General features: G+C 41.7%; 1 protein-coding gene across 5 annotated transcripts in view; it reads left to right on the top strand.

Moving 5' to 3' along the window:
- ablim1b (actin binding LIM protein 1b) overlaps nucleotides 1-22,668 on the top strand; it is a 497,169-nt gene that overhangs the window by 406,484 nt on the left and 68,017 nt on the right. For all 5 annotated transcript variants that reach the window (XM_068052960.1, XM_068052959.1, XM_068052954.1 and 2 more), the window contains exons 9-12: nucleotides 5,001-5,078; nucleotides 12,770-12,925; nucleotides 13,861-13,908; nucleotides 18,539-18,574. In XM_068052960.1, coding sequence (XP_067909061.1) covers nucleotides 5,001-5,078; nucleotides 12,770-12,925; nucleotides 13,861-13,908; nucleotides 18,539-18,574 — 318 coding nt within the window. The remainder of the gene's footprint in view (nucleotides 1-5,000; nucleotides 5,079-12,769; nucleotides 12,926-13,860; nucleotides 13,909-18,538; nucleotides 18,575-22,668) is intronic.

Here is a 22,668-nt window from a genome sequence, read left to right as displayed (position 1 = left end):
TTCCCTTGTACATCTCTGATAGGCCCTGCCCTTTCCTTAGTTATCCTCTTGCTCTTAATGTACTGATAAAACATCTTTGTGTTTTCCTTGATTTTACTTGCCAATAATTTTTCATGTCCTCTCTTTGCTTTTCTAATTTCCTTTTTTACTTCACCCCTGCACTTTCTATACTCCTCTGGGCTTTCTAAAGTATTAAGATTTTTGTTATCATAAGCTTTCTTTTTCTGCTTTAACTTACCCTGTATGCTTCTAGATAACCAGGGGGCTCTTGATTTGGCCGTACCGCCCTTTATCTTAGTGGGCACATGCCTACACTGTGCCTGTAGTATCTCGCTTTTGATTGCCTCCCACTGGTTTGCCACTGATTTTCCCTCAAATAGCTGTATCCAGTTCACCTTCGCCAGGTCACCTCTCAGTTTCTTAAAATTCGCCTTCCCCCAATTTTGAACTTTTACTCCTGTTTTATCTTTGTCCTTTTCCATGATTATGCTAAAACTTACTGTATTATGGTCACTATCTCCAGAATGATCACCCACAGTTACTTCCTTCACTTGCCCAGCTTCATTACCGAAGACTGAATGAACCCTGCCCGTAATAATCTTAATCAAAGCTGAGTTTCTCTCGAAAATGGAGTTATCTGGATCAACCAGATGAGAAGACCTATATTGCAGCAACTGACCTACCCCCTTGTTATTCAAGATTAACCTTTTTTTACAGAAGCAATTATTTACTTTACCTTCTGAGAAGCCCTCAGAGCTTGCCACAATGTTATTCCTAATTCTTGTTCAAGCCAAAACAAAATCTTCAAGAATTGCCAACCATAAAGAGACAATGTGCTGTTGAACCAATGCAAAATATCGGCCAATTTCACAAAGGTTGGCAGCACCTACTTTGCATGGTCCAGATGGCAAGGGATTAACTTGAGCAAGAGGTTCTGCTACCTGGGTTATTAGCAGCAACACAGGTTGGATGGAAATATTTTATACTTGTCTCTTTTATGGGAGGAAGGGAGAGTCTAAAAATAATGATGAAAATGGTTAAATGGTAAACCCTAAAGTAACACAGACAACTTTATTTGAACAGGTTTGCTTGTTCACACTTCCTCTCTTCATTTTATGTGGGTCACCGGCACTAAGCTAACAGGCAGTCACTATTATGTCTGATTCTCTCACTGTGTGACAAAGCATTTCATCCACTGATGAATCATTTGTTCCAACTAATCCATTTGCCTTGCTCAGAAATATTTTCACTGTATGCTGAAGTGTCACAGGGTTGTACTCTCCCCAACTGATTCAGCAAACAGGATCTGGAAGAGAAAACTGAATGTTTGTGGGATGTAAATTGTTTTAAAATTCAGTAAGAGTCAGTATGCACCATACCATTTTCCTATTAGCATATCCCAATTTGTTTAAAGTTGCACTTTATTGAAATTTACATTTTAATGCTGCAAAAATTAGAACCAGTACATGTTGAATTCCGTAACATCAAGATCTAATCAGATACCAAAACATTATTTTCAGTCATCTTTAACGTTTCTCGGGCAATGACCCCATGCAATTTCCTGTCCATCAATTTTACTGCCAGTGGCGTTAAGACAAAAATTAATTTCAGAGTAGGGGAAAGAAAGTGCACCGATTCTATTCTCCTCTTCAGGCTCTGGATGTCTTTCACATATTTTGTATTCATGATGTGATCTGGTATTTTTGTTAAATTTGTAGCAAAATCGGTATAGCCTCCTTTCTTTTTTCACCCATCTTGCTGGCACATTAATTATTACGTCTTACTAGCCTCAGTTTTTGGACTCAATTTTTGAGTTCCAATGAGACTTTTCAGGACAATGCATTGCAGCAGATAGAATCTCTTCTGTATTGCAAACCTTGGCAGGGAAATGTTAATTTACTGATGAACATTTTAAAAAAAAATGGGGCTGGATTTTGTGCTGGAAGCGGTGCTCCAGGTGCCAGGCCAAAATGGCAGAGGAGCCCCGCCTCTGTCATTTCATGCCCCCCCCCCCCCCCCCCCACCTCTCCAATGCAATCCTCCAGTCTTTTTAAATCAAAGTTTCAGGAGGCAGAATTCCTGTCACTTTAAAAATGGGGGTCCCGCCTCCAAGAGCTGCTGGCCAATCAGAGGGCCGGCAGCTCAGCTGTAATGGCAGCATCACCAGGAGCAGTGGTCACTGCCAGTACTGCAGAGGCCTTGGACCCAGGTCCAGTGCTGGAACCCCGGACCAGAAGTAGGTGAGGCGGGATCACTGGGGCCAGCACAGAAGGCCTCAGCGAGGGGATGGAAGGGTGGTAGTGCAGTCCAGGGGGAGGTGGTGGTCCCAGGGGGTAAAGTTGTTTCTGGTGGGGGTCCTCTGCAGGCCACCAATCCTCCACAGAGGAGGGAACCCCCCCAAGCCCACAGGTAAGTCACCTCATGTTACAAGGTGAACTCCCCGCGTGGCGGAGGCCCACCCCTGCCGCTGGTAAGGTCCCAGTAATGGCGGGAAGAGGCTCTTAATTGGCCATTAATAGGCCACTTAGGGGCTTCAATTGGCCTTTGGGCAGGAAGGCCGTCATTGGCCTATCCTGCCCTCGGGAAGCTCACTTGGCAACGGGGAGGCGACGGGCCCTCTACCCTGCCGCCACCCATAGCAATACTCCATGGCCCCCCGCTTCCAACCCCGCCTCGGGGGCCACACAAAATCCCAGCCACAATTTCTGTATATTTGATCAATGTACGAGTAACCTCATCGTGTTAGAGATAACGTTATTTTTAGTTTATATATCACTGAAAAGCTTTGCCATTGACTTTCAGTGGCAAGATTACTCCTTCAAAGAAATACTGCAGGGCCAATTTTTCTAATAGGGGTAATTAAATGCCTAAGGACGCTATTTATTTGCAAAGAAACAAGCATGAATCTTTATTTAGAGAATGATATAATCTTACACCTCAGGCTATTAAATTACTTCTATTGATACTGAATCTAACTGGAACACATTATATGACGATTGAGTGAAAGATAATTGGCATGTGCTCAGCTCATAATATTCAGTGTGCAGAGCACTTAAAACTTAAATAAATCAATAATGTTTTAGGTTAGCATTAGGGCTTTTATGAAGAGGAAATGATTCAATGCATTCGTGCTCTGTTTAGATTAGGTGTGCAGATACATTTGGAGTTGATAAATTTTTTATTGATGTATAAAGTGAATGCCTTAGATTTGACGTATAAGCCTGACATTATTCTTTCCTATGTTTTACTGCTTGAGTATGCATCAAGCTCAAGAGGAAATGACAATGTGGGGGAGAGTAAATTACTATGATATCTAAATTGTCTGCCAAGGGAACAGTTTGTTTAATGGTCATTATTAAATTTAGCAAGACAGCTTTGCATTTGTAGCCAACACAGCAACTGCCACACTCAGCTGGATTTTGTTTTGTTTGGACCTATTATTGTAATTAACTGGGTAAATGTATAATTAAGAGTAGGTAGCTGGTTCTGAGTTCAAAGACTTTAAGTGAAAGATGACGTTTTAATTGAAACAAAGGGGAATCCACATGACAAGCTTTCTGAGTTTTTCACCAGTCTGTTTCAACTGAAAATACTAAATGTATGCTAAACTTCACAGTTGTCTCCAATTGAAACCTATGCAAAGTGTGAAGATCATTTCCAATTATGGATGTAAATAGGTCAGTCGATCATTTCTGTCCATTTTTTATGTGAGTTTTTTGGAAAGTAGATTTTTTTTAATTGTTTGGGGTGTGATATGGTGGCATATTGTGGTGGCAAACTCTGGCCTTGCCACTGTGAGGATGAATAGAGGGGACGATTAGGATGGCTGGAAAACTGAAGGACAGTGATCCATCACCAGTGTTCTCATCAGCCGCACTTGCACATTTCCTGCCACAAGATCTAAAGCAAAATTGAATTGGCAGCAACTGGGGAGCGGCTCAACTGCCCACCTTTTTGTTTGAAGGGCTGGGAATGAGAATGAGAGAAGAAAAAAATTAAAGTACATCCTTTTTGCTGGGCAGGAGGGGAAGGAAGAATTTTGGGCCCGTGATAAAGAGAAACCGTATTTCTGTTTCACAGTACAGTGTGCTGTGCTTAAGGTATCTAGACTGACAGTAAATCATTTCAAAAATGACTGAAATACTTGTGGCTCGAGCACCGTTGGCAGCGAGCAGCCAGTGGCAACTTTGGAGGGAGAGTGCAGCTGCTGGCTGCATGAAGTGGCTATGTGCAAATACTCCCTTTAGTTATGATGATGCTCTACAGTGTATATTTATTGCCAGGAAATGGTTTTGAACATTGGTCTAATCCAGTTTAATGTGATCTTTGCTTTGCTTTTAATACTCTAATCAAGGGCAATCTAACAGAAGTCCAATGGCCCTACTTCTTAGCAACATGAAACCATTTTAACCCAGTGCTAAAGTCACACCTGCATGTTGTGTCAAAGTTAAAGCAATTTTGGTTACCTATTCCAAATGTAAGTTTTTTGTTCAGAACAATTGCCATCCTATTTTCCTTCAAGGATGTTGTCAGTTTTAGGCTGCTTTTCAGTTCTGCTGGCCAGACTCACTGAACGACATGATGATGTGGACCAGATTTCCTCTTTGCGGTGCTGTTCCAGCAGGGTGGGACTTCCAGCATCCCCTCAGACACAGTCAGAATACTGACCCATTTCCTGGGCCGAAGGTCATTATCCATGCCCAGCAGGATTGTTGCTGTCAAGAGTGAGCCCGCCAATGCCATTGAAGAATACTGTTTTACAGTATCTCAGATGTTGATAAGTCAGAAAGCAAAAAGGGATTATGAAGGTCTTTAAATTGACTCAAGCCTCGGATATTAAATGTACCGAACATCTGCAACATGCACACCTCTTCCCATTTTTGCTGTAAAGCACGTTACATGGTAGATTGCTTCATTGTTTGTCTTATCACACAGTTTTGAATTGTTAACCTTCAGAAAACTGATTACTTTTGTCTTTTTAATTTCCTTTTTATTTGCAGCCAACACGATCTTCTTCTGAAAGTATTTCCTCCCGACCTGGTTCTAGCATACCTGGCTCACCTGGTCACACAATTTATGTGAGTAACAATGTTTCTTTGTTCTTGAATTCAAAATCTCTAATAGGTTAAAAAAAAGAGGATGTCCTTCAGTCCCTACACCAGTTTTCCCAGCAAAACACGGGTGAAGTCCTCAGCCAAAAAGTGGCATAACAAAGTGAGGCAGTAATATTGGAATGACGTCATACTTCACGTTTTGTGTCATTACTATTTCACAACACTAGATGCTAGGAACACCTTGTACATCAGGCATTGCTCGGGCTCAACAGCGGCCTTCTAAAAATTAAAACGCTGGAGAGAGCAATTACCCACCCACTTTAGCTGGGTTGGTGCGGAGGCAAGAAGTTTTCTCCTAGCCTGGAAGAGGACGGGTGGATGTTGAAGGATGTTTCCTCTTGAAGGAGAGACTAAAACTAGGGGGCACAGTTTAAAAATTTACATACAAACATACGAATTAGGAGCAGGAGTACACCATTTGGCCCCTCGAGCCTGCTCTACCATTCTATACGATTATAGCTGATCTGTTTGTGGACTCAACCCCACTTTTCTGACTACCCCCAGTACCCTTTGACTCCTTTGTTTGTCAAGAATCTGTCCACCTCTGCCTTAAAAATATTCAATGACCCTGCCTCCACTGCTGTCCAGGGAAGAGAGTTCCACAGACTCATGGCCCTCTGAGAAAAAAAATTCTCCTCATCTCTCTCAAATGGGAGACCCCTTATTTTTAAACTGTGCCCCCTAGTTTTAGTCTCTCCTTCAAGAGGAAACATCCTTCAACATCCACCCTGTCAAGTCTCCTCAAGATCTTATAAGTTTCAATAAGATCACCTCTCATCCTCCTAAACTTCAATGAATACAGACCCAACCTGTCCAACCTTTCCTCATAAGATAACCCTCTCATCCGATGAATCAGTCGAGTGAACCTTCTCTGAACTGCTTCCAATGCAATTATATCCTTTCTTAAGCAAGAAGACCAAAACTGTGCACAATACTCTAGATGTGGTCTCACCAATGCCCTGTACAAATGTAGCAAAATATCTCTACTTTTATATCCCATTTCCCATGCAATAAATGACAGCATTTCATTTGCCTTCTTAATCAGTTGCTGTACCTGCATACTAACATTTTGTGTTTCGTGTACTAGGACATCCAGATCCCTCTGCATCTCAGAGTTCTGCAATCTCTCTCCATTTAAATAATATGTTGCTTTTCTATTTTTCTGGCCAATGTGAACAAGTTCACACTTTTCCACATTGTACTCCACCTGCCAAATCTTTGCCTAAACCTATCTATATCTCTTTGCAGACTCCTTATGTCCTCTTCACAATTACTCTCCTACCTATCTTTGTGCCATCAGCAAATTTAGCAGCCATACATTCTGTCCCTTTAAGCTGCTGCAGGTGTCAGAGTGCTGCAGGATTTTCTACTCCCTACTGTGACAGGCCCCACGGCGCAGGTGGAAACCTTGCCATGAGCTGCAAAAAGATTTCATGTGAGTCGATCCTGAGAAATTTGATGGGATGAGTGTCACACGTCTGATTGGATGGAGTATGCCACCCACCACTCCTAAAGTGGCATGGTTGCGAAACAGGAAAATCTCAGCCGATACTTTTTGAATGCTTTTCAATTTTTTTTCCTGACTGAACTTGATTAACAGCCTTCGGCACAAAATTCGGCTCGAGAGCACCACTGGTTTCGGTGTTGCATGAATCCAATAGCATAGACGTCCCACACATGTGTCAAAGGCTGGTGGAAGGCTGCTGACTTTCATAGAGTCACAGAGTGAAACAGCACAGAAACAGGCCTTTCAGCCCATCGTGTCTCTGCTGGCCATCGAGCACCCATCTATTCTAATCCCATTTTTCAGCACTTGGCCTGTAGCCTTGTATGGTATGGCATTTCAAGTGCTCATCTAAATACTTCTTAAATGTTGTGAGGGTTCCTGCCTCTACCACCCCCTCAGGCAGTGTATTCCAGATTCCAACCACCCTCTGGGTGAAATAATATTTCCTCGAATCCCCTCTAAACCTCCTGCCCCTGATCTTAAATCAATTCCCCCTGGTTATTGACCCCTCCACTAAGGGAAAAGGTTTCTTCATATCTATCCTGTCAATGTCCCTCATAATTTTGTATACCTCAATCAGGTCCCCCCTCAGCCTTCTCTGCTCTCAGGAAAATGGCCCTAGCCTTTTCAGTCTCTCTTCATAGCTGAAATGCTCCAGCCCAGGCAACGTCATGGGGAATCTCCTCTGCACACTCTCCAGTGCAATCACATCCTTCCTATACTGCAGTGACCAGAACTGTACACAGTACTCCAGCTGTGGCCTAAGTAGTGTTTTATACAGCTCCATCATAACCTTCCTGCTCTTATATGCTGTGCCTCGGCCATTAAAGGCAAGTATCCCATATGCCTTCCTCACCACCTTATCTACCTGTGCCGCTGCCTTCAGTGATCTATCGACAAGTACACCAAGGTCTCTCTGACCCTCTGTACTTCCTAGGGTCCTACCATCCATTGTATATTCCCTTACCTTGTTAGTCCTCCCAAAATGCATCACCTCACACTTCTCAGGATTAAATTCCATTTGCCACTGCTCTGCCCATCTTACCAGCCCATCTATATCGTCCTGTAATATAAGGCTTTCCTCCTCACTATTTACGACACCACCAATTTTCGTGTCATCTGCGACCTTACTGATCATACCTCCTATATTCACGTCTAAATCATTAATGTACACTACAAACAGCAAGGGTCCTAGCACCGATCCCTGCTGTACAACACTGGTGACTTGCTTCCAATCGCAAAAACAACCCTCGACCATCATCCTCTGCCTCCTGCCACTTGGCCAATTTTGGATCCAATTTGCCGAATTGCCCTGGATCCTATGGGCTCTTACCTTCTTAACCAATCTCCCATGCGGGACCTTATCAAAAGCATTACTGAAGTCAATGTAGACTACATCAACTGCCTTACCCTCATCTACAAATCTAGTCGCCTCCTCAAAAAATTCATTCAAGTTTGTTAGACACGATCTCCCCCTGACAAAGCCATGCTGACTATCCCTAATTAATTCCTGCCTCTCCAAGTGGGGATTAATCCTGTCCTTCAGAATTTTTTCCAATAGTTTCCCTACCACTGATGTTAGACTCACTGGCCTGTAATTGCCAGGTTTATTCCTGCTACCCTTCTTGAATAATGGTACCACATTCGCTGTCCACCAGTCCTCTGGTACCTCTCCTGTGGCCAGAGAGGATTAGAAAATTTGTGTCAGAGCCCCTGCTATCTCCTCCCTTGCCTCACATAACAGCCTGGGATACATCTCATCTGAGCCTGGGGATTTATCCACTTTTAAGCCCACTAAAACAGCTAATACTTCTTCCCTTTCAATGCTAATTTGTTGAAGTATATCACAATCCCCCTCCCTGATCTCTACACCTACATTGTCCTTCTCCATAGTGAACACAGATGAAAAGTAATCATTTAAAACCTCACCTATGTCCTCCGGCTCCACACACAGATTGCCACTTTGGTCCCGAATGGGCCCTATTCTTTCCCTGGTTATCCTCTTGCCCTTAATATACTTATAAAATGCCTTAGGGTTTTCCTTTGTATTGACCGCCACTGTTTTTTCATGTACCCTCTTCGCTCTCCTAATTACTTTTTTAAGTCTCCCCCTACACTTTATATACTCCTCTAATGCCTCTGCTGTTTTCAGCACTCTGAATCTGCCATAAGCCTCCTTTTTTTCCCTTAGCCAAACCTCTATATCCCTTGACATCCAGGGTTCCCTGGACTTGTTGGTCCTATTCACCTTTACAGGAACACTTTGGCCCTGAACTCTCACTATTTCCTTTTTGAATGACTCCCACTGGTCTGATGTAGACTTTCCTACAAGTAGCTTCTCCCAGTCCACTTTGGCCAGATCCTGTTTTTATCATATAGAAATCGGCCTTCCCCCAATTCAGTACCTTTACTTCCGGTCCCTTTATATCCTTTTCCATAACTACCTTAAATCATACAGAGTTATGGTCACTATCCCCGAAATGCTCCCCCACTGACACTTCCACCACTTGTCAGGCTTCATTCCCTAGGATTAGGTCCAGTACTGCCCCTTCTCTTGTAGGACTTTCTATGTACTGGCTCAAAAAGCTCTCCTGTATGCATTTTAAGAATTCTGCCCCCTTTAAGCCTTTTACACTAAGACTATCTCTGATGATATTGGGGAAGTTGAAATCCCCTTCTATTATTACCCTATTATTTTTACACCTGTCTGAGATTTGCCTACATATCTGCTCCTCTATCTCTCCCTGACTATTTGGAGGCCTGTGGTAAACTCCCAGCCAAGTGATTGCCCCCTTTTTGTTTTTAAGTTCTACCCATATGGCCTCATTGTTCACTTGTGCCTTAACAGGTCTATATTTGCTTCCAGACTGACTCATTTTATTTTCTATATTTTGACTGTGCATCACCCCTTACTGTACCTCCACTCTGTATCCCATCCCCCTGCCAAATTATTTTAAACCCCCCGCAATAGCACTAGCAAACCTCCCTGAAAGGATGTTGGTCCCGTTCCGGTTCAGGTGCAACCCGTCCAACTTGTACAGGTCCCACCTTTGCCAGAAAGGAGACCCAGTGATCCAGGAAACTAAAGCCTTCCCTCTTGCACCATCTCTTCAGCCACGCATTTATCTGCTTTATCCTCCTTTTCCTATACTCACTAGCCTGTGGCACTGGGAGTAATCCAGAGATTACAAATCTTTGAGGTCCTGCTTTTTAATCTGCTACGTATCTCCCTAAATTCTTGCTGCAGGATCTCATCCCTCTTTCTACCTATGTTGTTGGTACTAATGTGTACCATGGGGGAAGCTGTGGATGGCCCAGCAGAACACCCTCGAGCCTTGAGTACTTAATTTCAGTCTGCACCACCTTGGCATGGATGGCAGAAATTGGGGCTGGCTGGCTGAGAGGCAACAGCCGGGGCCATTGGCAGAGTGGCAATGGTGGGAGCATGAATGCTCTTTATCGTGCACCATGGCACCACTGCCATTCCCCGGGGCAGTGCCTCAGCAATCCTAGTGACCGACTGGAGCACAGATTGCTGGACTACTGTGAGACTCTGCAAGCTCCTTTGAACACTGGTTTCTGCAGTCATGACGGTGGCTGCCTCATTCTGCAGGGACCAAGCTGGGCTTGCAGGCTACATGCAGAGATCTCCTGACTCCAGTCTGAGCTTCCACTGCAGCACTCAGATGTTGGGTTGCTTTTGCTTGTGTTTTAGTGGGAGCTGAGTCATGGCCATCAGACGCTGCATCATGGTTGGGTCTGCAAGTGATCTTAGAGAGTTGGCCATCACTTCCACAGTGGAAAGGATGGGCTCTAAGCCCTGGATGCAGCCCTGTGTTGAGTTGGAGCCAGCTTTCTGACAGTAACAAGAGGCTCTCTGGCAAGACTCCAGTCTTGTACACCGGCCCATTGAAGTCCTCACCTGAGTCCTCAGCAGCAGAGCTCATCTGCGACTTTACCCTCCAGAGAGCTGGCTCACACGCTATCCTTTCCCCCTTGACTTGCTGTAGCCCTTCTTCTCGGTGACTCAACACATCCAGATCCCAGCTCTATGCTACCCCTAAAGTATACGCTGTGCCAGTATCTGAGCTGGTGGTTCATCACTGACTTGCTACTCTTGGACTTCAGCCACCCGTGCTTCTGCCTGGGCCTGGTCAGGCACCAGTTCTTAGGTAATAAAAACAAAAAATGCTGGAAATACTCAGCAGGTCTGGCAGCATCTGTGTAGAGAGAAACAGAGTTAACGTTTCAGGTTGATGACCTTTCTTCAGAACGTTAACTCTGCTTCTCTCTCCACAGATGCTGCCAGACCTGCTGAGTATTTACAGCATTTTCTGTATTTATTTCAGTTTTCCAGTATCTGCAGTATTTTGCTCTTGTACCAGTTCTTGGGTATCTGAAAGGAGAAAGGCAGAAGGGTAGGGTTGGGATGAGGTAGGGCAGGAGAAGGCAGGAGATGTGTGGTGACACCATTTCTAGCTTGTACATCAGAAGAGTTTACAGCCATCCTAATGGGATTTGAGAAGGTACCATAGGTAGGAACATATCATCATCATCAATGTTTTCAGCCCCGCCAATGGCCACGGCCTCAGTGCTGGCCGCGACAATGATTTCCATCACTGTCTGCTCCAAGGGCAAGAAGATATTCAGCCGTGCCTGTTCCCCACTGGTTTATTACTGCTGCCTCCTACTATATGCCACCTTGTCCTGCAAGAGAGAGGGAAGTGTGCCAGTTAGCGTGGTGCAATGTGTTTGGGCAATGTCATGGTTGAATAGCCGGCAGCGTATGCAAGCTGTGAGGAATGGGTGATGGTAAGGTGAGGCTATGAATGTGAGGTATGTGTTGTGGTTAATGGAGATTGCTGGTAAGTGAGTGAAGTGGGCGTGGATCATTGTGTGAGGCTAGTGGTGCTGTTGATAGGATATGACACCTGAAGATACTTTCATTAACTTGGACCACTCGTGTGAGATCATTAAACTTCTTGGTCTTCAGGGCCACACTCCTGGCATTGATTTCCGAGGCTATCTGGTGCCACTGCCTTTACACTCTGTTTCTTGAGGGAAGAGGGCCTCTCTTATCCTGTGGCCCTCCTGCACTAAGGCCTCAAGCACTTTGTCATAGAATCTCGACGCATGTTCTCTTGTCCATCATGCCATTTGGCAAGCTTGTCCAGCTCTTGCACAGCTACTTCCACTATCTGCTGCAGCCAGACTGCACTTTGCCTTTAAGAGGTGCCGTCTTTGAGAAATGCAACCTAACTTTAACGAGTGCTATCCACGCATACGTCTGGGCCCCCTGTTGAGCATGCAGCCAGTCAGCAGCGCATTCAGCACTGGGCTGCACGCTAGAATCATGTGGCTGAACGGACAGCACGAAGTTTACATGCTGTCGGCCTCAGTTCCATCAGGGTGAGTCCCGCACCCTTTTTCAGGAGCTAACAAATTTTTAGCTCTTTGTCTCTTAATATCCCTAACTGTAATTTCTAGGATGATATGTTCTGTCTCTGTACACTGCTTGTGTAGCTACATGACTATGTGGAGTTACATAACTTGTGCCGCAATATAAAAAATGATTTACCAGACAACAAATTAAACAGCAGTTGCACACTGTGGAAACAGTAATGAGGCAACAATTTCATTTTATATGTCTCATTAGTGCATTTGATTTTTGATGTTTCTGTCTTTACTGGCAGTCATATTATGGCAATATGTTGCTGCTTTGGTATGTTTTCATGAGGCTCTTCTTTCCCTGAAGGCAAGTTGCCAGTGAGTGGGGGAAAAAAAAACAAAGCCTGGCGGAAATATTGGAAAATAGTGTCTATTTAGCTGTTCAAACCCACTTTTTTCCAAGTTCCCAGCCATGGACTTGAGATCAGTTATATTCCTGAGGGTGGTCTTCTGAGGCGGAGGTTGACCTGAATACAAATGGTAGGGGTGGAGTAGATAGAGCTTCACTTTGCATCGACCCTTTGCTACACCGATCTGTGAAGGTTTGATGCTGATAGCATCAAGTAAAATAAACCTAAAAACATGTAGCCTATTCTATTTGAAACTATGATGTTCACTACTGTTTTGTTAAATATGGGTTTGAGGAATGTGACCATTTCTGAATTATGCTGAATTATTCTTCTATGTTTTATCTTTCCAGGCAAAAGTGGACAATGAGATTCTTGACTACAAGGATCTGGCTGCCATCCCCAAAGTTAAGGCCATTTATGACATTGAACGCCCTGACCTGATCACTTATGAGCCATATTTTGGCGCTACCTTTGAGGATAGGCATGAGCGTCATAGTATGGGAGAGGTATAGTACAACTAACTGTCCTTAATACAGCAATTTCACAACACTATATCACCCATTGTACTGTGTTTGTTCCATTAAACATTTTGGAGTCAGTTGTCTATTCTGGTGTACCTGGGGTAAATGACGGGTGGGCTGTCCTCTCCATCTGTCCTGTGACAATCCAATTTTTGTGTTTGGGGCTCATTTCAATACAGGAGGTAAACTGTGAGCACTAGTTGTGTTGCTTATGGGAAGCTTGCCATTTTGGAGGGCAGAAAGGTTGATGTGGCACAGACCGCAGTGTGCTTGCGGCAGCACCTAAAGCGGGGAGGACCAAACAAATGAGGGGTCAATGCAGGAGACTCAGGAAATGTACGAGCTCAGGAAATGTAAAGAATGCATACCGGCAGTAGATAGTTGAACTTAAGGGAGCCTTTAAGGTTTAAGAGTCTCAGAAATAATGAAAGAAAGTCATGAAATCTCATTGCCAGACCTTCTTCTAGCCTAACTTGGCTGCAACTTATGGTCCCTTTAAGTAGTGCTGCAAATGGTCACTTCCTGATCTATACCACCCATGGTTTGTGGGCAAGTTGAGGAAGCAGCAATGGACAGGCAGGTGCCAAGTGGACGATTCTTTTTGGTACAGTTTTTGTTCCATTACTGCCCTGTACAAATCAACAAATAGGTGATAAAAAGACGATAATCAGGCCCTTTATTTCTCACACTTATTAACTAGTAATGAATATTTGAGAAGAAAAACTCAAAGATAACTGATAAATTTTTGTTCAGCGCCAAATCGAGAAAAACAGTCTAATATAAATGTTATTAAACACGTATCAATGAAAAGGATCTCTGTATTTTAAAGCTATGCAGTTGAAATCATAAGCTAGTAAAGAGGTCAATAGTCTTGACTGACACTCCATGCCGAATGTTAAAAACTGATTCTTTGTTGACAGTCTCAATACGCAAGAAGTGACAACGGCTCGCTTGTTCAAAGTGAAATTGTAAGTTGGTGATAAATGACTGTTTTTCACAAGAATGCTCGTGCAATGCAACTTGATTAACCTTCTTTGGTTTCTGAGTGGAATGGGTATGGTCACTAGAAATCTGCAGAAAGCTGGTGTTAAACCCTGCGTAACATTGCTCACACTGAATGTTTCCATCCCCACATTCTCATCTAAAACATAGGTGCAAAGTAAAAATAATTGAAATTGGGTATTTTGGCCTTTTTCATTGTTACAAATGATGGGGATAACTGGCCACTTGAAATTAATGGGGAGTTGCAGATTCCTGAGAGTCCCATAGAAAAAGTAAAACATCTTTCTATTGACTGTGCCACGAGGGTTATTACTCATTTAAACAAAGGAATGATTTTTAAGAAAGCATTTGAATTCCAGTTGGGGAGGTTCCTCTCAAAACAGCACAGCTTGCCCGCTTGTCAAACTTGTCTCATTTTGAAAGCAATTTTTCAATCTACGTTTGCCAAGTTCCATCTGCATCCTAGATCACTTCTAAACACTTTATACAATCTCTAAGGTTGTTTAACCCTCTAAGTCATGGCTTGTGCTGTTCACCTGCCACTGCGACTTCCCCAGGGAGCAGTAGGAGTGCAGTGATAGGTCAGGTGTAACACGTATTTATAATGTTCACTTCCATTGTATCACTCCACAAATTAGTTTCAAAATCAGCCCCAAGGTTTTGAAAATAACTAAAACATTTTCACTTCATAAACGCAATAGCTGCATGACCTGGGTTGCCTGTGTGTACTCTAAAAATCAGGCCCAAAGTGGCTTGTGATTGAATGCAAGCATTTGAGGTTTTTTTAAACATTCTTACGATTGTTGACGATAACTGTCACAATCCACTCGCTTTGTGGCAAATGTTGTTTGTGTGAGGAAAGGAGAAAAGCTAAGAAATTAAAATGACTGCTGTCTACTCATCATTATCAGTAAGAATTTAGGTCAATGTTATGTTGCAAAGATTTAACTAAATCTATTGGAAGTTGTAAGCTGAGGTTCTTCTGAACTGAGCTGTGGAAAATACACAGTGTAGTGGGGTAAGCAGTTTTGACATGTAAGTTATAACCCATGGGTGGGGAGGAGAATTTTTCTGGTGGCATAAGTGCATTTGTGTAAATTTCCTCTGCTTATTATTTTTAATCATAGAAACATAGAAAATTTACAGCGCAGAAGGCCATTGGGCCCGTCATTTCTGTGTCAGCCGAAAAAGAGTTATCAGCCTAGTGCCTCTTTCCAGCTCTGCAGGTTACGGCACTTCAAGTGCATATCCCAATTTTTTTGAAATGTGATGAGGGCTCCTGCCTCTACCACCCTTACAGGAAGTCAGTTCCAGACTCCAACACCCCCTGGGTGAAAAGAACTTTCCTCAACTCCTCTCTAATCTTCTGCCAATTACGTTCAACCTATGCCCCCTGGTTATTGATCTCTCTGCTAAGGGAAATAGTTCCTTCCTATTCACTCTATCCCAGCCCCACATAATTTTATATACCTCGGAGTAATTCTAGGAGTACATTTTCCTCTTCAGCATTCCAGACTTTCACTTGCTGGGAGACAAAATTTACATACGAACATAAAAACTAGGAGCAGGAGTAGGCCACTCGGCCCTTGGAGCCTGCTCCGCCATTCAATAATTTCATGGCTGAATTGATTACTCCACATTTCCACCTACCCACCAGTAACCTTACACCCCACATTCTTTGAGCTTAGTCAGAGTCTTTGGATGGGAGGTTGTTTGCTCCCTTGACCTACTGCTGTTACTATACTCAATCTTCTAACCTGAGCCTTAGCTGTAGTTCCCTTGCACCAACACTAAAGGAACTGGAAGCTCCTACACCTGCCAGTTGTCATAACGTGTTACATACACCAAAGGTTATTTGCTGCCAGCATAGAAATATAGCCCATGATCTGTTTTTTTCTGTTGTGACAGTTATTGCTACATTTATCATCAGTCCTACCACTGATAGCAGTCCCAACGTCTGTGGCAGCAATGTAATGAAAATAAGATATTGCTATGGAGTTGGTAGGGGCAGTGAATTACCTTAAGAAGCATCTTCCTCCAAACAGCTGCTGCTGACAGCATCAGACACTATTGTATCTGCCTGTGGGCACGCCAGGTGCTCAGTGCATCCTTAGATGCCAGTGATGTGGTTTTCCATTTAATTGTTTCTACACACTTTTGCCAGCCATCAGAAAAGATCTGCAGTCAGAAGTCAAAGACTGTTTCCACCAACTTTTGGGTGGTAACCAGATTTAAGATAATTGGTAAATTATCCAAAGGGGAGATGAGGAGACTTTTATTTTTACTCAGCGAGTTGTTATGCTCTGAATGCACCGCCTAAAAGGGTGGTGGAAGCGGATTCAACTGTAATTTTGCAATAGTGAGGTCGATATAGGCATAAAAAGGAAAAATTTGAAGAGCCATGGGAAAAGAGCAGGAGACTGGGATTAATTGGATAAATGGCCTCCTTCTGTGCTGTATGATTCGATGATCTATATGATTATGCTATCAGGGATATCCAACCTGTGCAACACTGGACCTCCAACATTTTATGGCACTGCTTCAAATGGAAGCAGTTCTGTAATATACACCCAACATTGGTTAGTCTTCTTAAAGAATGGTCAAAAAGACACTCCTCCTGATGTGTTAATTTATCCACATTTGGAATGTCTTTGTAATTTATATCAGTAACAAAATATACAGTGAACAAGTGCACTGGTCTCCTGGAACTGAGGTTCCCTCCAGAATCACATTTTGTACCAATATGACACTAGTATTTGAAGTGGTAAGGAACTGTTACAGTGCCTTTAAAAGGGCACTAGCAGTGTTCAAATTCATATATTTATGTCTAAAGGCAAAGCACGCTTTTACTGTAACCTTATTACTCATTACACAGCACTGTGCCACCAGATGTATATCAGTGCAGAAGATTAAAATTCATAAGAATATAAAAAGCTAAAGTGTGGGGAAAGGACGTTTGATCTAGTCCCTCCAGATTTCATAAGCAATCAACATGCCAGTATGTAGCTCCACGAGTGTCAGATGACATCTGCGCCTCACCAAAGTGACCATTCTCCCTGAGGAAGTTTTAATAATGAGCATTGGCAAACTAGTCAACTGTAGGGGCCATCATAGCTCAGCTAAGTACTGTTGTCATTCAACATCAAATGCTGAGCTTCAGTGAGATTTATTAGATAGTGATCATGATTGAGAACTTTGGCTGATCTTTATTTTCCTTCTTCTAAGCCAAGGGTTCTGAGGCCAATTGTAACACTCCACTGCCAGGATGAGGTCAGAAAGCTGAGCACAGTTTGAAGCCAGTGAACGTCCTGCTTTATATGGCTCATTGTTATGTACTTTATGTACTGAGCAATCAGGGTGGATTCAGGCAATACATAAGCATTGGACCAATTAGTTTGAAATGCTGCATGTACCCAAAGGTGATTGAGGTGGGTAGCAGACGAGTTCTTTCAACTCAGGGGAAATACCGTCTGCTATTATGGTCCATGTCAAATCCTCCTCTTGCGTCTTTCACTTGTTAGTTCCCTCTTGTCTCTCCCTATTATTAGTTCCCTTTTGTAGAGAGAATGAGGAAGGAGACAAAAGGTCATTTACATGTTGAAATTCCTGAAGGTAATTGAGCATTGAAGTTTGCTTTGAAATGTTGGTGAGCTGCCAATAAACATTTTTATTTAAGTCGTCTTGCTGGTTTGAGTGCATTTAGATCATATGTTCAGTTATTTTGGAATGCCGAACTGATTCTTGGGACAAAGGTCCTTTGGGAATACGAATCCAATACGATATAAATTTTATACAGTTATAACAGAAGTATATATTAATTAACAAGATACAACTTTGATTCCTTTAATTCATGTGAGAAACTACAGGTAATAGATTATTATTTAATGGAGAGGGAATGTTTTTGGGAGTGTTTTTGTATTAATTCAAAGCATCCCGCCCTTGTTTATATTAAAATCCATAATTATAAAAATACTTTTTATCATTTTATACAATATGGAAAATTTCCTGCCCTTCTGCCTATTTGAGTCTGTCTGCAACTTGGTTGCTTTGGTAGAACTACTGAGGGAGAAAAGCCACTTCCATCTTGGAACAACCCCTTTCATTTTAATGGGGATGATAACTTTAGACCAGCTATGGATCTGGTCCAAACCAAGAAAACGGCATATTACTAGTCGAATACACTGCATACATTTTTTGTCAGAATCTATTTTACTAAACTGAAATAGTCAAATTACACAGTTAAGAGAGAAAGCTATCATTGTGTGCACTGTGCATAGTTGAAGCTCTATTTGCATATACAGAATGTTTTATTATGGTTGTTAAGTATTTGTGTGCCTTAGCTCATGCTTTGTTGATGTACTTTGTCCACCAGTATTGCTAATTTGCATCTGTATCATTATTGCATAAATGTTGACATTTCATTTATTGTAATGTAACATTTTTTCATCATGAAGTGTTTGTGTTTCTAAATATATACCCCAGAAACAAAACAAGAGGTTTTTGGTAAGTCATTTTCTCAGAGACACAATCAATTTCTATATGATGTTACTCAGGAAAATGGTTTTACATGTTTTTTTCTTTTCTAATATCTCACAGTCGCCAAGGACACTTTCCCCCACACCTTCCACTGAGGTCAGTAAATCCCTTCATGTTCAGTTCTCCGCCTCTCTTCACAGTCTTCAATTGCTTCGCGCAATGGTGTAGGCTTTAGTGGATTAGTAGAATTGTGACGTTTGGTCAAACAGTTCTTACTGGATACTAAAACTAAACACATTGCATTATAGCCAAATGTAACCCTCTCCCACTTTACAATCTTCTGGTAGAGATGAAATAAAAATTGTCAACGCTAGAAATCTCAAACGAAAATATAAAATGCTAGAAATGCACAATAGCACCTGAAAGAGAAAAGACCAGGTCATATTTTGGTTGAAGGACAAATTATAATGAAGGGTTGTATCTCAATTGCTTTCACCTGCCTTTTGTCTTTCAAAAGCTAACAGCTCTGCAATTTTCTGTTGCCTCAATTTTTCAATACAACCTCCCTAAATAAAGCAAGTTATCAGAAGGTCTTTGTTGTCATTAGTATTTAATGTTCTTGTGTTGAACAGTGAAAATTATGTTATCCTTTGTTTAAAGATTTATAAAAGAAGTTAGCTTTGTTGAATGGCTTTTGGGTTTGTGTGACTGACGTTTTTGGTCTTTAGTCATGAGCGTGGCTTAATAAAACAAATACAGAAGGGACTAATCCATTAAACAAATGCCCATTAACAGCAGGGTACCCATTAATTAGAGTGCATCGTATTCCATATAGTCCTCTGCCTTTTCATTTGGTTTTCACAGTGCTTGCATCTTGTATTTTCACTGATGTGAAATATATTACATTTGTGAAAATACCTGTGGAATGTCATTACCTCGTTTGGGGCTCTAGTAGTGACATGGCTCAGTCAGTAACCAATAGGAGTGAAGATCTTTTGCATTATCCCTAAGAGTCATAAATTCAAGTCCACTATATATATTTTTTCTTATCTATTTTTAAAATCAAATAAATTACCATGGAATAGACAGTACCATTCTTTGCTTGGAGCATCGTGAATCCTGGATTTTTCAGACTCTTAAAATGAACACAGTAATGTGCTCATGGCTACGTAATATCCTAGGCATTTCCTATGGGATTATACGATTATTAAATTTCCCCTCTTTAGTTCCCCTCCCCCATAATATGCAGCAGTCTGGTGCTGTCGTTTAACTGATTGTGAGAGGGTACTTGGAGCGCTGTCAACAGTTTTCCTATTCTCTGTTCAACATTCTTCCAAGCAGCATATCCAAAGTTAGGGGCTCACGGTGTGGGGACGCAGAGGCACAAACTCACAATCCTTTAACTGCTGGGCACTGTGAGCTGATGCATGATTACATTGAGCCAATGAAGCATTCTTGAAGTGTTGTCACTTGTAATGTGGGGAAATATGCTAGGCAATTTATGCACAGCAAGGTCCCACAAACAGTAAATTGCATTATGACTCTCTCTCTAGTTTTCCTACTGCTGTTCCCATGTGACAGAAGCTGACCTTCACTTGGTGAACGCTGTCAACAGGATTGCTGACTTTGGAACTTAGTAATAAGGCAGGGTTGCGTGGGGGGAGTGGAGGGAGGTTGGTGTTCAAGAGGTTGCGTCCCTGCCCTATCCCTCTGGTGCTGCATGTTGTTCCTGAAGTACCTCTTTTCCTAAGTATGTTCAGGATCATGTATTAGCATGGGGCTTTTGCTGCCATTTTCTATTTCACAGACTTCCATAATTGGTAAGTCCTTTTCATGACTAAATTATAGCTATTCTACTCCACATTGACAGGCCTGTGAAAGCTATGCCAGGTGTTTCAGAAAATCTATTATCATTAATCAACCAGGAGAGACCAGTACATACACATGCAGGATAATCAGTCCTAATGCAGATTGATCAAAGATAAGGATCGATTATACGATCAGATACTTAGTTTAGACAGTGAAGAACATTACCAGATGTGCACTCACAATCAGAAATTGGCCTCTGCTTTCAAGGAAGTCATTTTTTTAAAATTCCACTGTCTTATGTATACACATTGCTTTTGTCTTATCTCTCTGCTTTTATTGCTGATACATATTCTAAGGATTAAAAAAATGGAAGATCCAAACAAGATAGCAGTGCTTTTTTGAAGTCTTCACCTCCCCTGCCCTTTGAAACTCTCCCCAAAATCACTGCACCTCGCTACCTCTCTTCCTGGCTTCACTTGCGCTCCTCCTACTCAGTGTCAACCTCCCTGTCTTGTAACCCTCTAAGCTATTTAAATGCTTTTGCTGCCTGTGGCTTTTCTTTCATTAAAAATGAGGCATTGACTTAGTTTTGATTAAGGATTTTTTTAACTTGGCGTTTTTCACGTGACTGGCCAAGACTGCAAATGTTGTTATTGTGCAATATCCTTTTACTTTTCACTGGAGTAAAATAACAATAACTTCTAATAAATCTGGAACAAATGCTGTATTTCTTGGAACTTTCTATGTCTCTGCAATATTGACCAAAAACTCAGTTCATAAAGGTTTGAAGAAGTTAAGGCAGTATTGAGGGGCCACTGTTTTTCCTGATTTATCCAAGCCAATGTTAATGGAGCATTATTGAGTTGGAAGTGAAAAAATTCCACTGGGGGTAAAAGGGCAAACCATAGCTTTAAAACTATTCAAAAACAGTTTTTCAATGAAAATGATGGTTGATACGATAGTATGTTTAAAGGCCCCAAATTGGCCAAGTTGAGATTTTGATCAAAATAATAGCGCAAGTATGCCGAACGACACATCATTCTGCTTGCCTTGCTGTTTGTTCCAGTGTACTTTCTCTCCATTTGGGACAACTGCAAGAACCTAAGGAGTAATATTGGCTGCAGTATTAGGCGAAGAACATCATAGCTGGCAACAGGACCAGAGCCTTATAATAATAAAATTGCATGATTCCCTGAAACTGTGTGATTGGAACGCCCCAACATCTGGGACTTGTTGCACATTTCAAATACAAGCTTAATGTTTCCAGATGACTTTTATCTTGATTGAGAAAAATGAATAGGACAGTTTGACAAAGAAAATGTCCGAAGTCACACAGAAACTTAGGGTCTGTAAATAATTGTATTTTTCACAGAACTGTTCACTGTTTTTCTTGTCACTCACACTTGTCAAAAGGATGTAGTTAAAAAATATGAGATTTAATACTTGGAGTGTGGATAAGCCAAGCTAGGAAATTAACAAAAGCAACAGCTTCAAAAAAGCTAACAACTCAAAAAAAGACCCGCAAATAAGCCTATGACGTGTATTTTAAAAAAGGTAGTTAGACTGAAAGTGTAGTGGGCTTGTAGATATTCCCAATAACCTTTTACTCATATTTGAGAAAATAAACCATAACTGCAGGAAAGCCTGAAGGGAGATAACAGTTTTAAAGCCATTGGCCCAGAAAATGTTGCTTTTTGACACGCTGCATTTTCCAGTATTTTGAAGTCTACAATGAACGTGAGTCTTTGTATTTTATCTAGAAAGGAAAGGAAAGTTCTTTAATTTTATTGAAAACTACTCCCAATTTGTCATTTGGGAATTAATTACTTACTTCATATTTTAAATCTTTTTCCCAATAGTACCATATGATCTATAATTAAGAGGAATGATTTTACTTTTCTCTCCTTATTTCAAAATAAATTGTCCAATATCAAATAAGGAATCCAAGCCTAGTTTTTGTGACTATTGGGATCTTTCCAGTTAGAGGTATAAATAACAAACTTAGAATTGTCGCAGCCTTTCCAAGTGCCACCCATCCCTCTACTCATATTCTGGTTAATTTAAACATCTTTATACTTCACAATTAAATTTTTTAATCTGAGAAAAGGAAAAATAAGTGGCATTTGGGTTTTCAATAAGCCAGCACTTCCACCAATAACAACCTTAACAGTAACTCTCCCCTTCAAAGAAGCACACTCCTTTTCCAGTTCCAATTCTCCCCCACAGCACAGAAACACTTCTTCCCACCCCAGTTTATTCTGCCCTCCCAACTGAATAAAATTCATAGAGATAATGGAGTAGAGTCTTTGCTTTGGATGAAACAAGCGCAAATTGAGCCTGTTTTGAGAATGTTTTGTTTTCCCCAAATTTTCACCCAAACTTATTTGCATATCGCCAAATGCAAAATCTATCACGGGCCAATGCAATCAAGCAGTGTTTTA

This window comes from Heterodontus francisci, chromosome 20 (assembly GCF_036365525.1).
Source record: "Heterodontus francisci isolate sHetFra1 chromosome 20, sHetFra1.hap1, whole genome shotgun sequence".
NCBI classification, from domain to species: Eukaryota; Metazoa; Chordata; class Chondrichthyes; order Heterodontiformes; family Heterodontidae; genus Heterodontus; species Heterodontus francisci.
This window is presented reverse-complemented; position numbering and strand designations above follow the sequence as displayed.